Source organism: Haliotis asinina, chromosome 4 (assembly GCF_037392515.1).
Source record: "Haliotis asinina isolate JCU_RB_2024 chromosome 4, JCU_Hal_asi_v2, whole genome shotgun sequence".
In the NCBI taxonomy this organism is placed as follows: Eukaryota; Metazoa; Mollusca; class Gastropoda; order Lepetellida; family Haliotidae; genus Haliotis; species Haliotis asinina.
Genome location: NC_090283.1, coordinates 26211029 through 26227131, shown reverse-complemented (window position 1 = coordinate 26227131; position 16103 = coordinate 26211029). Strand labels below are relative to the sequence as shown.

General features: G+C 38.5%; 1 protein-coding gene across 3 annotated transcripts in view; it reads right to left on the bottom strand.

Moving 5' to 3' along the window:
- Positions 1 to 16103, bottom strand: part of LOC137281428 (LIM and senescent cell antigen-like-containing domain protein 1) — a 43588-nt gene that overhangs the window by 10274 nt on the left and 17211 nt on the right. For all 3 annotated transcript variants that reach the window (XM_067812648.1, XM_067812647.1, XM_067812646.1), the window contains exons 2-3: positions 8619 to 8729; positions 151 to 196 (exon numbers count right to left, since the gene is read on the bottom strand). In XM_067812648.1, the coding sequence (XP_067668749.1) occupies positions 151 to 196; positions 8619 to 8729 (157 nt within the window). The remainder of the gene's footprint in view (positions 1 to 150; positions 197 to 8618; positions 8730 to 16103) is intronic.

Sequence of the window (16103 nt, the reverse complement as noted above, 5' to 3'; positions counted from 1 at the left end):
GTTAGCAGAGCAAACACAATCAATTACTGTGCCAGACTGGCAATACATTCTGTGAATGGCTGTTACGGTCATGATCCCTATAATTGATAAAACATGTAGAGAAGGTCTGGTGGAGGCTATGAATTCATGTTTGAGGAAACTGGAACATACCTCATAGAAAATTCCATCAGGGAATGGCTGGAAGCACTGGGCACAGCTGACAAAACAAAAATTTTGTAATTATTGATTTTGTCACCATGGATACAGAACTTCCTGAAACATGCAGGCTAGTCAAGTCATGCTGACATTTTCAAATTTATGCTTTCCAATATTTTGTAAAAACATCAGACCTACTGTGAAATGAAAATGACTATTGAATGTTTGCCATCATGTTTTCAAATATATTGTCAAAATATCAGGTAAAATATAATTCTTCAAAAAAGAATTACTGTTGAGGTCTACGAAAAGGCAATACATAACTATGACATTTCAAAAGTATTCTATCATACCAGTATTGTGTAAGTGGGTGAATGGGGTTCACAGCATATCATCACAGCTATATCATGTGAGCATGCTACCACAAACCAGTGGATGACAGTGTGAGCATCGATCCACCTGCTGGGTACAATGACACAAGGCCATGTGATGTGAGAATGTCTTCCCACGTGACCACCATTCTGACCTCCCAATCCTCTCGTCAGCTTAGTCAAAAATGAGCAAAAATGGACCAATCTCCGAATGGCATCATTCTTGTAAATCAAAACATACATTTTAACTGATGAAGCATTTCAAGTTAAATATTTATTCTTGACTGTTTGGTCTAGTAGGCCCAGCTAGTCCTAAATAACGTTCAGTTTGTCGCTTTTAGCAATATCATGGCAGGGTATACCAGAAATGGACTTCACTCCTTAAGCCCATGAAGGGAATCAGACCCGGGTGTTTGGCATGACAAGCCTTGACCACTGGGCTACCACACTGCCCCTTTACTGACAATGAAGCTGACAGCCATGTTCAGGCCAGTTGAGAATTTGGTGTGGACGATATTCTATAAGTACATTTTGCATGAGTTGCAGAACCTACCTCTAAATGATTTATTTATGCAAGCCTCCTTACCTCCAATGCTGCTTGTATTATGTTAATTTATATTTTTCTACTTACGTCTAACTAATGATATAGTTTCAAAAATTCAACACACACATTAGATTCAAAACTTTAGCACACAAAAACAACATGGATGTGCAATGAAAGTCACAAAAGATGAAGATCAGGCTGTACAACACACATCTTTCTTAAACCTGAATGACACTGAATGACACAAAATGATGAAGACCATGAGAATGTTTAGAAGCAGTGCAGAAACGAAGCCAAGCTATATCAGCAGAGACACCAGCACCAAACCAAAATCTAACAATTTCTAAACGAAATAATCTAAACTACTACAAATTATTTACATCTATCTTACACACTTAACACTACATCTGAAAACTGCAAAGGATGATGTTAATTTGTGAAGACATACACTATGACAAAGATTGAAACACGGTATGTATTATACATTCAAAATTTTAATAATATTCTTTTGGGGTAAGAATTGTGAATCTACAGAGTCGGTTGAACAATTGTGTAGGGAAGTGAATGGGCTGATAGGCAGGTAGTGGGTGTATTACAGAATGTTATCAAATCTGAACCAGACGAACCAGTGGTTGAAAGTATGAGCATGGATTCAAGGCACATGTGGTTCTGGCGTCAGCCAACATATCAAGGTGACTACTCCACAGTTAGCTCTTGACAGTGAGACACTGTGGCCATCTGATCCCCATCTAGCTGCCTATACAGCAGGATCTGACTGAAACCACCGCAGATGCAGAGAATAATGCACCCTAGGTGGTCAAGGGTAATGTCTACATACTATCAACATAAATACCCTGGAGTCATCTACAAACTTTGGCTTCAGCGACATTGCCATTTCTAACGTTTTTTTGATTGGATGAATGTCATTGTGAATGAGCTAGTTTAGTTTTATGCCGCTCTAAGTAATTACTCCATCTATACGAAGATGGTCTCTAAATAATCAAGTCTGCAAAAGACAATCCAGTGATCAACAGTATGAACATCCATTTGTGCAACTGGGATACAATATCAAGTCAGTGACCCTGACCACCTGATGATCCTGATCCTGATCTTATGACAAGCATGGGCTAGTTGGGATCATTTCAAACGTGGATCTTCTCAGGGTGAACGACTGTAATATGTGCTCATGATACATAACACTCAAGTCTAAGTCCAGGGTATTTACAATAATGAAATGGTTACATTACACCCTTGATCGGAGATGCTGGAGGTCTTAAGGTTCCAGGTCTGGAGGATAATAGAGTGTGGAGGTGGATATGGATGTGAATGTGAACATGGATGGGGATGCAGATGTAGATGCAGATGATCTGTTGACCCAAATACCCAGATGACAACTTCTGCAACAATTTATAAACACAAACCTGCACCATAACATTTTGATTGGACAATCCAAGTGGTTTTTACAAGGCTTTCAACCAATCAGAGACCAAGTACTTACACAAAACATGATGGATGCCAAACTTGGCCGTGGTAGTTAACCATTTGTTCCTGTGCCTCAATATCCTCTCCGCATTTAGAGCACACGGGCCCTCGCGGCTCACTGGATCCATTGCTGTTAGATTCAGATATGAAACGGGTGATGGCATGAAGATTATATTGTTACACAGCCCCAAGCCAGAGTATTACTAAGCATGGTCCAAAACCAATACATAGATATGTGAATACAAGATGCATAAAGGATATAGTATCACATGCAAGTGGTGTTGAATTCAAAATAACTCTTTGAAAACCTTGAAATCCTCCATTTTGAACAATGGGGAGATAACTCCAAATGAGGAATGGATACAATAAATTAGGGGAGCTAACACCTCATTCCAGGATGTGAGAATTATGGACAGATTTCAAGGTTCTCATTTGAACTTCCACAGAATAAAGAAACACTTATCAACTTCAAGCCTTCATGATTTAATAGTGTTAAAAAATATACTTTCTAGACATTAGAAATGCATCCAAGCACATAACAAGTCTACTGTCAGAGATTTATTTAAAAACAAGAATTTGCTTCACATCTGACACACAGCATAAATAGAAATATTTGAAATTCTTCTGAAAAGCCAATTGATTAAACTTCAGTCATGTTCAAACATGATCATGAAAGCAGAGTCATGTAAGTAGAGTTGTAAATTCTACCCAAATAATGCCTCTGTGCAAATTATTGTTTTTAACGAAAATACCTGGCAGTTGTTATAAAATCAATTAGACCTTAAGTACAACAGCTGCAGAGATTCTATAAATATCTACTCGTCTACAAAGGTATTACATCAAACCAGTACGAGAAATGAATGGTGCGGCACAATGCAGAACTAAATAAGCCAATCAAGTAGAAACAAATACCTCAAAATGCTACATGCATGAGCACGTTTATTGACATTCAAGGTCGTTAGATGTAATGTCAAGCTGACAATTCAATAAATAATAAGAAGCACTAAGAGGATTAGTTTAATATTTCAATGATTTAAAAAATACTAGAGATTAGATTTTTGTGGATGCTTGAGCTGAGGAAATATGATCCATGGTGTCTTGCTTATATATGTACAGAAAACTGAATTCCCTCAAGACTACAGGGCTAGTTTAGGTTCAGGTTACTGAATGCAACTCATGCTTTTCATGCTAATGCAGTAGCCTGTTTAGGTAGGAGGAGCTGGTCAGTGATTGCATAGTTGATTTTAATGGATAGATGGCTGGATGGATGGCAGGAAGGATGATAGATAGACAGATGGCAGGAAAGATGGAGGATGGATGACATGATGGATAGATAAGGAAATCTGTTTTATTTGACACTGTAGTGATTCTGTTTATATCAACCACTTGGACCAAACAAACCAGTGATTCACATGCCGAGCAATGATCTGGCCATCAATCAGATATCAATCCAGTTGCACACTGACACTCCTGAATAAGCTGATGTCTAAACCCGTGACACATGGGATATGACAGGGCACGTTGATGTCAGGAAAACACCAGAATATCATTTCTCACGGAACAGACGATCTTTCTACCCTTATACCATTGTATAGAAAGATATGCCTGCTTTTTTCAAGGAAATAATCTTCAAACTGACCTTGGCAACAGCGGTCTGTATATTTCCCTTCCTGCATTCCCTCATGATCAAGCCATAGTGAAAAATTAAGAAACAAATAAACTGATCCAGCTTTCTGTTGCTTATGGCACTACTTGAACAACAACTGGCAACAAATGCTCCTTGCATTGGGTCCCACCAACAACACCAAGTTGCCGCCATTTTGACTGTTAACCACAATCTCACACACATGCAGAGTTAGACATCCAGTCTACTGTGCTAGGTTCAGGACAGGTATCTATTACTTGTATCTGTTACTTGTATCTGTTACTTGTATCTGTTACTTGGTATCTGTTACATGGTTAGACCCTTATCTATGGCTAGACTGGTGAGCTTGTCAGTCACAACATATACTCATGCCAGTACATAATCCATTGATATACCTTTTGTACAACACTACAAGAAACAAGTATTATCAAGTCCATGAATAATTACAATGAAATATATAGAGATGAACATGAATCATGGAAACAGTTGTTAAGTCGTGAATATGACATGAATATGAACTGATGTGAGATACTAGAGATGACGCAGTGAGATTATGTCAATCCACTTAAACACAATGTAATTCTAACATTATTTCCAATCATTCTTTCTAAAACCATGCATTAACACCAAAGTTTGGGTGATGGCATAAGGCTACCTTATCTTTTTGCATACATGTTTATTTGTTTGTTGGGTGTTCGCCACTGCAGTTAATACCATAGTTATAAGATGGTGGCCTGTATATACCACACATCCTATCGATGATGTGACCAGGTCCACCAAGCTACCCAGCAAAACCAGCTGCTACATTAGGGTAATACTGAAGACCAGAATAGCTTCTTGTAACCAAGATTCCATAACAGCCTTATTTGCAATGCTAAAGAATTAAATGAAGCAAGTCTAGATTTCTCCCAACTCACGTGGGCTTCTTTTCAATCTAAATGGGTTTATATATGCATATACATTCTGACCCTGAATCTCTAAGGGTAACTATCCCATCTTGGGGCCTATTCTGACCCTGTTTCTCATGGGTAATGATCCTATCTTGGGATCTATTCTGACCCTGATTCTCATGGAGTATTGATCCCATCTTGGGAACTATTCTGACCCTGATTCACCATGGGGTAACTGCCCCATTCTTACATAAATTGACCAATTTGACAAGCATACCTATTTTGTCCTTGAAAACCCAGGAGTATGGCATGATGGCACTTGTGTCACTCATTTCAAGTTCAGGAGTTATCAGGTCAGATATCAATTGGTGAAGGCCACATGGGGCCCAGTTCATAATCACTCATTCTGTCAAACATGGGTGTATGGGCACAACCCTACACATGACCTTTAACCCTTACAATGTACAACAGTGTCAGTGTCTTAGGTGGGTTGAAGAATCAGGGTCAGTCTTGAGGAATAAACTATCATACCCTTACTGCTCCAAATTCATAATGCACTAAATTCTAATATGCCCAACAGCAGTAAATGTCAGAATTTGTCTGACTTGATATATCACTCTTGAGATGAGCCACTGCTGCTTTATTTAACATGCATATGAAATAATTATGTTAATTTTCTTGTTTACATATTCATTCCTGAAGGACATTAATTTTATGTGACTGTCACTGAGTGTATAGGTATGACATTTTCATTTAATACAGATAATGTTCACATTTTCAGTCATTCTGATAATGTCTTAAGACAATGGATGAAGTCACATGCACCCCTTAAATCCACATCACCGTATCTGAAGAATGTAGGCAAAACTTACCAAGGAGTAGCTTTTTAGTAAAACATTTATGATCAAATCAACTGTGTACTGAAACTACAATAAATACTTCAATGCATTCAGATCCTATACATGTTCTCCATTAGCTATACAGTCAACCCACGTTTAAATAATCATTTAAAAACCCTCTGAACAAATGATTACATACGTCTAAATCACAGTGTTCATTATCACTACATTGCTGCAAGGGAGATGATTATGCATGGTCTAAGGGGCTTCATTATTGTTGATGTAGGGAGCGGCTCACATAATCTTTGATAAGATGGTCCTATCATATGACAGCAAGTGTAGCACACAGCCAATAAACAAGACACATCCTCATATCAAATTACGTAAACAGATTATTGGCAGGGTCATGATACTGAAGTGGGATTTGATCTGATTTCCTGTAGATAACGAAGACTGGATGGCTGTCATTCCTGTGAAGGTTAACTCTAACGTGACCCAAATCATGGTTACACTGGATTGACTTACATGATACAAAATTGTCTCCATTAACTATTTTTTCATGTACAAATCTGGTTTTGATACAAGTAAATAAGTATAATTGTTTGAAATATAAACCATATTTTATTTTTATCACAACTAATTCATGACGGTGCTGACAGGGAACATGTCTAGAAGACATGTATCTGTAGAAGAACAGTGAGTTTTTAAGATGGAAGAAATACTGGGATTAGTTTAGATCAAATATGAAAACTTTATTCTTAAAACACTCCATATAACTGTCGTGCATCTGTTTTTACACAACAATGCTAAAATTCTACAATCTGCAATGTTCATTGGCATGATTATGAATGTTTTGTAATGTTGGACATGTTTTATTTTTTCTCTATTATATTCAGCAAATGTCTCTTAACATATACGATAAAAGAAACAAAAGCAAATATATTTTTAAGTGAGAAATCTAGACTTGCCAGAGCATCCAATAGAAATTTGCTTGGGATTTGATATTCAGGATCTGCAAGAATATTTGTCTGCATGACCATAAATCTGAAGACAATAATGTATAGAAATTAACTTCTTTATTTAGTTGAACAGAGTGTTTCAGAGTATATTCTTACCCTTTCATCATTCACCTGATGAGAAGTGAGACACTGTTTTCTTCAAAGAAAATCTTTACGTGTATGACATCTAAATGCTCTTTAAATATACTTTAAATCTGCCTTAAACTACCCTTAATATCAATCACATAAAACTTAGTTCTTAAATGACACATCCTGAATGCCAATGTAATACAAACTTTCACCGTATAAGATGGGCGTGTTTGATTAAATTGTTGGGACAGTATTTTAAATCGGGTTGTTTAAACAACACCCTATTCATTGGGAATGTTCCCAGATTTGCTTTCATCCAGCCAAACAATGTACATAACTCAACATACAAAACCTAATTAAATCAATCAGCACAAAGGAGCACCATGGAGATGACTGGATTCGTATGAGAAAGGGGTATTTAAGTGTCATTAAGTTTTAAAAACAGTTTGGAGAGCTCTGGAGTGTGACAAATGCTTTGTCCTGTGTTGGGAGAGCAGTATGGGGATATATCTACCACTGTTCTAGAAACAGATCTGTTCATCACAGTTTGTGACCTTCATGAGTGTGTGGAACTGTAGCAGTGTTTGTTAACAAGGTTTATTTATTGTATTCTTTCACAACTCCATTCTACAACAGGAAAAACATCTGTCTGGTTCCCATTGTTGGTAAGGGTTGTATACGTTTGTGAAATAATTATTTTAAATTAGTGAAAAACTTCACCAGATGCTTTCCATGAGGCCTGGTATTAACTGAAAACAACTCTGAAATCTTCAAGATACATTGCAAATTAGCTTTTAAATGATTCTAAACTTGAAATTATTTCAAATTTGTATGCTTAATGGGCAAATACAGTACTTCTTATCCAACTCAATGTTACTCTAAATTTTTAGCTAAAATGTACCTCTTTTCCTGATCAGTTAAATACATAAAATAAGGCCCACAAAAGCTACTTCCTCTGATGACTCTGACCTTTTGCCATAGATTGTAACGCTGCATCACCACTGGGGTTGTGTTATGGATAAATTATGCGTGGATGATATTTAAGCGTTGCTATCAGATGAAATGTGCCTAAAACTAGACTAGAATCTTATCAAGCATAATGCTGTGGGAATTCTGACAGTTTTAGACAACCTGCTTGATAAGACAAACAGCAACTCTCTTCTTCATTTTATCATGTTTATCATTTTATCATGTTTATCACTATAAGTGCTATCAGTGATGCATGATCGTGATTAAACCTGGGGCTTATGCGACATATCACACGTAACATTTCACCCCAAGTCTGTGTACTTAACCATTAGATATATTATTGACAGCTGTTTCAAGTACTTCTCATATCTGATAAACCAAAATGTGCCATCTTGATTAACTACATGTATATAGTATATATATGTATATATAGTATATATATGTATATATAGTATATATATGTATATATAGTATATATATGTATATATAGTATATATATGTATATATAGTATATATATGTATATATAGTATATATATGTATATATGTTAATAACAGTAACAACATATGTGAAAATGTTATTAAGACTATCCTTGATATACAGCTCTAGCCTATGCCTATTACCACGGTTACGTTAACATCACCATGACAACTCACACGAAACACTGGGTATGCCACACTTCTCCATTGGAGTTGACGATCTGTTCCGTGGCGGAGAAGCCATCACCACACCGTCGGCATATTGCATTGCCCAGCGACATATTCGTGCTGCAAAATAAACAACAATATTTACTATCTTCACTGGTGAAATACTGGTCACAATCAACAACAATATTCATTACAAACACTTGTCAAATACAGGAAATAATAAATGACAGCATTCCCTGCGGTCAAATACTGTAGATAATCAGTAACAATATTCATTGTGAATCAAATGTGATCACTGGGCAAATGATGGACATAAACTGTAATATAGTTTGGGGGACCAAATGCATGAATATGGAGGTCTTATGGTCTGTTTGCTTGTCAGTTATTTAGTTTGTTCAAGTGTTTAGTGAAACACTCATCAATATTTTGGCTACTGGATGGTAGACTGTAAAAACTACATCTGGAAAAGACAATCCAGTGATTGAAATCATGAGCACCAACCAATGAAACATGGATACAGTAGCAGTGCAAAGTCCACTAAGTCAGCAAGCTTGACCACTTCATACAGTTTGTTGCCGGTTGCATGCACAGGTTGCTGAGGACAAATTTATAAGAACGCTGATTATTTCTATGGGGCATGGTGGGCCAGCTGGCTAAGGTGTCAGGCTAGTGATCCAGCAAATTTGAGGTAAACAGATGGTGGCCACATGAATACATGCAAACACCCAGCAACGTGCAGTATACATGGACAAAGTAGTGTGACTGTCTTCCATTTCACACAGCTATGAATGGGTATACCTCATAAGGATGAGAAAGTCGCAGCAACTTGATGCCCCTAGAGGCTGCAAGAATTGTAAACTCCCCAAGGAGTTGAGATTGGTAATATGATGAGCCACTGAGATTGACATCCAATGATTGAGGGAAAAAATACCAGTGCCCTTAGCATGTACTAGCTGTGTGTATATGTGCGCTATATTAATATCCTATAATAGTGACTGACTGTTTATAACACGCCACATCTTGTATCCAGCAAAACACAGTCACTAGGCATGATTATGAATTTGTATGGGGAAAACATGAATAACAACCTGTAGCATATTTCCATCATGTCACAACCCAACTTTATTTCCTGACTTGCAATGCAATTTGCTCATTAATCTCAAGCATGTTACATCAACTGATGGTGGAGACAAACATTGTGTCTCCCATACAAACATGTTTGCACATTCAGTATTATCTGTCCTCCAGTATTGGCTCATCCAAGATACATTGTTATATGAGTATAGACACTGGTATGCATGCCATAAGTAAACATAACCTACTCCAGACATGGTGGATAATAATTTGGGCATTACAGGGTATTGAATATATCACTTAGCACCTGATATCAAGCACTTGAGCTGTTTGTCTTGCCAAGTACCCGATTACCAAAACAAACAGCGAGAGTAATCTCCCCCTTATCAGGAAAAGACTGAGGATCTGGCCAGGCTGAAAAGGGTCAGATTGCAAATCAAAGGTGGCCAGGATTTATAGGGCAGTGGTGTTTCAAAACTTACTATTTAATAGCAACAGATCAAAGAAGTCATATGAACGTGGTGGGCAAGGGTGGGTGATGCTGAAGGTGTGGGTAGGTTGTGGTGCTATAAGGTGTGGATAACAAGAGGTTGATATAGTGAGCATCATAATCATCTCCAGTTTGTCGACTCACAAGTTACGTAGACCTGACCATCACATCCATGAAGATGTCTGGTGTGAATATGGTGTTGTTTAGACCTTCTTAGTAAGTCAAGATAAGGGACATGAATATAATTCCTTGCCACAGCCAAACATCACTTCCAGTGATGGCACTCTATTGTCTTTCCAGGTTCTTCTGCAACCAAGTACACCTTTTTGAACAGTTTCACTGCACATGCAAGGCAAGGTATTGTCTGTCAGCTGCATCCCACTTGATTTCAACAGAAAATATCAAATATTAAGATTATATCTAAGTCTATATTTGGTCAGTTCATAAGCTGGATCAAAACCTCCTCCTTGGTTTTGTTTGAAAGAGTAAGTCCTTGGCTTTGAGCTAACGTTTTCAATCCAAACTAAGGGTGGTTTTGATTCCTCATGCCAAAAATTAAGCTGTTTCAAGGTTTCAAAGATTTTAAAGTATGATAGCAGTAAATTTCAATGGTCCCAGCTCACACTTACATGTGACCTCTTGTCACCAAATTACTTTATATTCCTATGAAATCCATCATCACATTAACATTGTAAAGCGCCATGATTGAGTGTGTACGCTGTACTGTACACTGATATCATAAACTTTCAATTCCCCATACAGCTGACAGGCTTCAACGCCTTTATCTCCCTACACCTCTCATGAAGCCCTCACATACTGGAGATTCCGACCTCAACATTCAAGTATTTCATGGTGACCCCAGGTCACAGCACGGCAGCCACTGTGAAAAAAACTCTGTTTGTGGTTGACATAGAAAGATGGAAAGATTGAGATCCTTCAGAATAAACAATGAGTGAGGTGCCTCATGCCTCAGTGAACCTGGTTACACACGCTACACCTCAAACATAAAAATCTCCTACAGAACCAATTCATTGGTCCTGTTGTCAATTCATGAAGTATTTTTTAACTGTTGTGCATTATGTTGCCAACACATGGAAGATAAAATTACTCTCAATGACTTCTGGAAGTGTGCCTCAATAACATGCCTGCAGTTTGGGGAAATGCTTTCAGAAATTTTGAAATTATCTGATATAAAATTAATCTCTGCAGAAACCTGACATCACCACAAAAATATACCTTTAGTCATTCTTATTAATAATGAGAATATTAATAGAGCACCTTTTCCAGGCTAGATATCCAGGCTATATCTTAACATGATCCCATTACACATCTGTATGTACAAAAGGTTCAAAACAAAAGATGTAACAATTCAAAGAAAGACGAGATAAGGGTGGGATGGTTACATTCCTGGCAACAAAAATTTGAAGAATGAAAACTGGCTTCTTAAAATATCTTTCTTCTTTGTCTTTTGTAAAAAATAAAGTAAGGAAAGGCCCGATTCAAATTTCACAGGATCGACATCTGGTTGGAGCTGAATGTTTTCCTATGTCCTGCTATAACATCACCCACTCTGACTTACAGACTCATTCCGTTCAAATTGAGAAGATGTTAAAATCAAACGTTATGTGTGGTGTTGTGTACAGGACATATGTCACGAATCAAACACTGTTCTACAAGCACTAAAGGGGTACCCGATGGGATGGGATGACAATACCTTCCAGCATCTCCAAGGCACCAAAGGCTTGACTTCTTGCGAAGGAAAATAATATTTTTGAAAGTACAAAGAGTATGGCATTGTGGGACTGTAAACACAGCAACCGTTTCCATGTCTCTGTCTGAGTCGAAAATAATTCCATTGAAAAGCATAAATATGATGTTTCCACCAGGGATGTTAGTGGGGAGAAAGAAAACAGCATGCTTCGGAGAAGTTTACTGTAGAAGCCTGTCCACGGCAATGACAACTGACATGCATCGTGACATCAGTTACCTAGGGTGTTCTGACAACAAGGGAGCAGACGAGAATGGCATAGTGACACCATGTAAAAAGTGCTCTTTATCGCCTAATAATGTACTGCTGATAGCTTTGATCTTTCAGCGAAACATCTTAGAAATTACTATATGTGGTCCTTTCAGTTTGCAGAGAGAAAACAACATGCTTATATCTTTTCATTCAGAACATGGCAATTCCATCCATATCACATAGCCATACATAAATCTGGACACAAAATAAGTTCATGTTGCCGTAACTACAAAATATTCAGACTATAACTCAAGTCGTATATGCTTTCATCACATGTTCATATACATCTATTTCACAGATAATGCACACCCACAATACTTTACCAGGATAGCTGGGTCAGCTTCACCAAGCTGTTCTACATTTCAGCATAATGTTGAACATATTCAATGCAGAAGTTGAAGAGAAAAGGTGACGAGGAGATCAAATTTCCTATCTCCTGACAAATCACAAATCTGATGGTGTATCACCATGTTCACAAACATGAGTTGCTGCATGACACAGGAACGAGGATACTGAGACGGAATATAACAAACGTTCTAGTGAGTGTTGCTTTTGGAAGAGAAGGATATTGAATGATGTGCTTTAGGAACAATGGTAATGTGAAATTTATATTTAGAGAACTGAGTTTAAACTTTAGATGCAATCACATGCCTGGCAAACATGGTGGGAGCCAGTCGGGTTTTACACTGCTCTGAACAATATTTCAGCAATATCATGGCGGTGGCCACCAGAAATAGGCTTCACAAATTGTACGCATGTGGGGATTTGAACCAAGGGCTTCAGCAGGATGAGTGAAAGCTTTAACCTCTAGGCTACACCTACCAATCCAGGCAAGCATGGCAGTTGTGATACATTAAGAATATTCTGCCATAGAAGCTGACAGACTACTTCCTTGCTGTGATTAAACAAACAGTAACATTTTAAACACTAAGTCATAACATTATATAACTATTAATGGACAGAACTATTTATCAAAAGAAGCATACCCAGCTGAGAGAATTATGAGGAAAAGCAAAACAGTTTCATAGAGCTCTTTTCATCCTGAATTCATAATTCATGATTCAGGGGACAACTGGGGTGTGACTATAAGAGAACATAAATTCACTGAGGTGTCATTTTCATGGTTACATTGTCTGGCTGTGGGTGGCTGTCAGTGTCAGGCACAGCAGGGGTGGGGAGTCTTGCAGGGGAGGGGACACAGTTAGGTCACACTGTATGTTGATAGTCCTTGTGTCTGCTGGGGTCTTGGGGTAGGGAGTCTTGCAAGGGTGGGGAATCTTGCAGGAATGGAAACATTGTTAGGTCAGACTTATTCATTCATGCATTTAATTCCATGAATTAGTGGAAATTTGCCATCACTGTATATAGCAGATGGTGTATGATACAGGTTAGAAGTGGAGGTGATCAGACTGAGGAGGTGCCACTTCTGTGTGAGGTGGGGTAAGGGGTAGGGCATGGTCAGGGACGGTGACAGTCCCTTGGCATAGTGTGTGGCAATGGGGATGTTTATCTGCAGATGGTCTATGATGTAGGAGGTAATTAAAGGAAAATGGATCAGACTGAGGTGACTGAGTCCCTAGAGTTGGTCTTGTCAGTTCTTGGAATCATTGGATGAGGCACAGTCAGGGATAGCACCAGTTCTCTTGCATAGTGTATTCAGTTGTTATGTGGGTATGCAGAGAGGGTGTCTTTTCAGAGGCAGTTTATATGGCTGGGATCAGACTGAGGGGGTGGCAGTCCTTAGTGAGGTGGGGGGGGGTGGGGGTGTCTTGTCAATGGTCAGAGTCATACGAGGGGTTGTGGGAAGGTGACAGTCCTTTGGTATGGTGTTGTTATGTTGGCATACAGGGAGGGGGTATTTTTCCTGAGGATTGTGTATCATTTAGGGTGTAATTCAAGGAAGGGATCAGACTGAGGTGACAGTTCTTTGAGCAGTAGGGGGTCCTGTCCTAAGGGGACACCCAAAGTCAAATGATGAGCGAGGCTTGATTATGGCCCATAGTTAGGCCGGACTAACACTTAGTCTCTGAATAGATATAGTTTTGATTGCAGCAAATAAACTCATTCATATTGAAAAGGAGACCCAATGAGATGGGAGATTCAGAACCTGAGGAAAACAGGAGATTTAACATTGCTGGGCAGCAGGGAAAATAATGTGGTTTAGGACCAGTGAGACAGGCTAGGACAAACTGGGCTAGCAGTGGTTTCTTTGTAATAATCCCGATAAAGATCATTTAAAAGGTGGATATCAGGCTTAGGGAAATCATGTATGGGCTTAAGGGGGTGGGTATCAGGCTTAACGGGGTAGATATCAGACTTCTGAGGGTCAGGTATCAGTCTTCTAGGGGTCAGGTATCAGAAATGTGAACACACTATCAGAAGGATAAAGCTAAATCCAAACTGCTGACATCAGAGAAAGTTAGACGATAACCATAAACCATGATGGGAGGTGTCCCTGTCGACCCAGAATAATTTTCACAGCTGATCACCCCCCATCTCTATATAGACAGACTGTCCTATCCACACCCAATCTAATCCCTCAAGTAGACACTGTCCATACAAGCAGGCCATTTTGTATCCACTATTTGTCTCTGGGGTTCACACCCCACTGCCTCCTAAACAGTGTTTGTTGGACATATCACCAAAAGGCTGATCCTACACAAACAGCTATTTGATCAGGTATTAGGAATTTGCCGTTAGGAAAGGCCGATCTCTTGCACAAAATAACAACAAACAAAAGCCTGGCACTTTCTTACCACTCAATCAACGACGAACAAAACGGCCCATCAGTGTTTAGGATATGGCACTGCCTCTAGTCATTAGGCAACAAAGTAGAATGTTTGTGATATATTTTCTCATCTGACCACCACATAGGATCTGCTACATGAGGTGTGTTAATATCACTGGAGGGTATTTACCTTCTTTAAGATACACAAGGATAGAATGGACATTAAACAGGTTGATAAGCTCAATTTATTTGTGTTGACATAAGTACTAAACACCTCTGGTATCAAACGCTTACACCGTCCTGAGCTATAGCACTCCAGTTTACTTTCCACTTGAAATGGAAACAAAGGAACAAAGGACAGACAAACATATCCCTGAGTACATGTGTGGTTTCTTGCTCAAAACAGAATACATCTTACAATGAATGATATTTTTAGGTGCTGTGGCTGAGCACGTTAACCTTCTGACTTTGTTAGTGACACCACTGAGAGCCAAACCCACTGTAGTCTCCTTTATTAGGGGCCTGACTGTGTGGGTGTGGATTTGAAACTTGGTTGGGACTTTACCCAACAAATGTACTAGAAGTTGTACTAAGAAAGCGCAATCCCAAATACAACATACGTTATAAGTGATAAACAAATACACATATAAACAGGGTCTTTTTGTCCAGCCTCACTTGGAGTTGTTAATGCTTATGGGTTTTCATCACACTCAACAGCATCTACTATCAGTAAGTTCTTCACACACTTTCTATTTGATCACAGTACTCAAACTGGACATGTTTTCATAAGCAGTCTTCAAATGTTTTGGTTGTCTTTTTTTTAAGAAAATAATAACTATACACAAACAAATGAAAAAAATCCAAAACAAATAAAACAAAAGTTTACTCAATAACCATAACTGTCCCAATGAAGCATCATAAGTATGTTTTTAATCTGCCTCGACATTTTTCTCAAGAGCTAAAGACACATAGATAATGCTCTGGTTGTGGGAGATCTCAACCCGTGGAGTACCTTGGTACTATATGTATAACAAACCCTGGAGTATTTTCCAGGAGTAGATCCTATAGTTGTGTGTAAACAACCTATCTAGCATACCTATCTTAATCCCAGTACATCCATGGATGAGGCGCCCCCTGGTGATGCTGAAACCCAGCCATAACAACACCCCGTACTCTCCAACT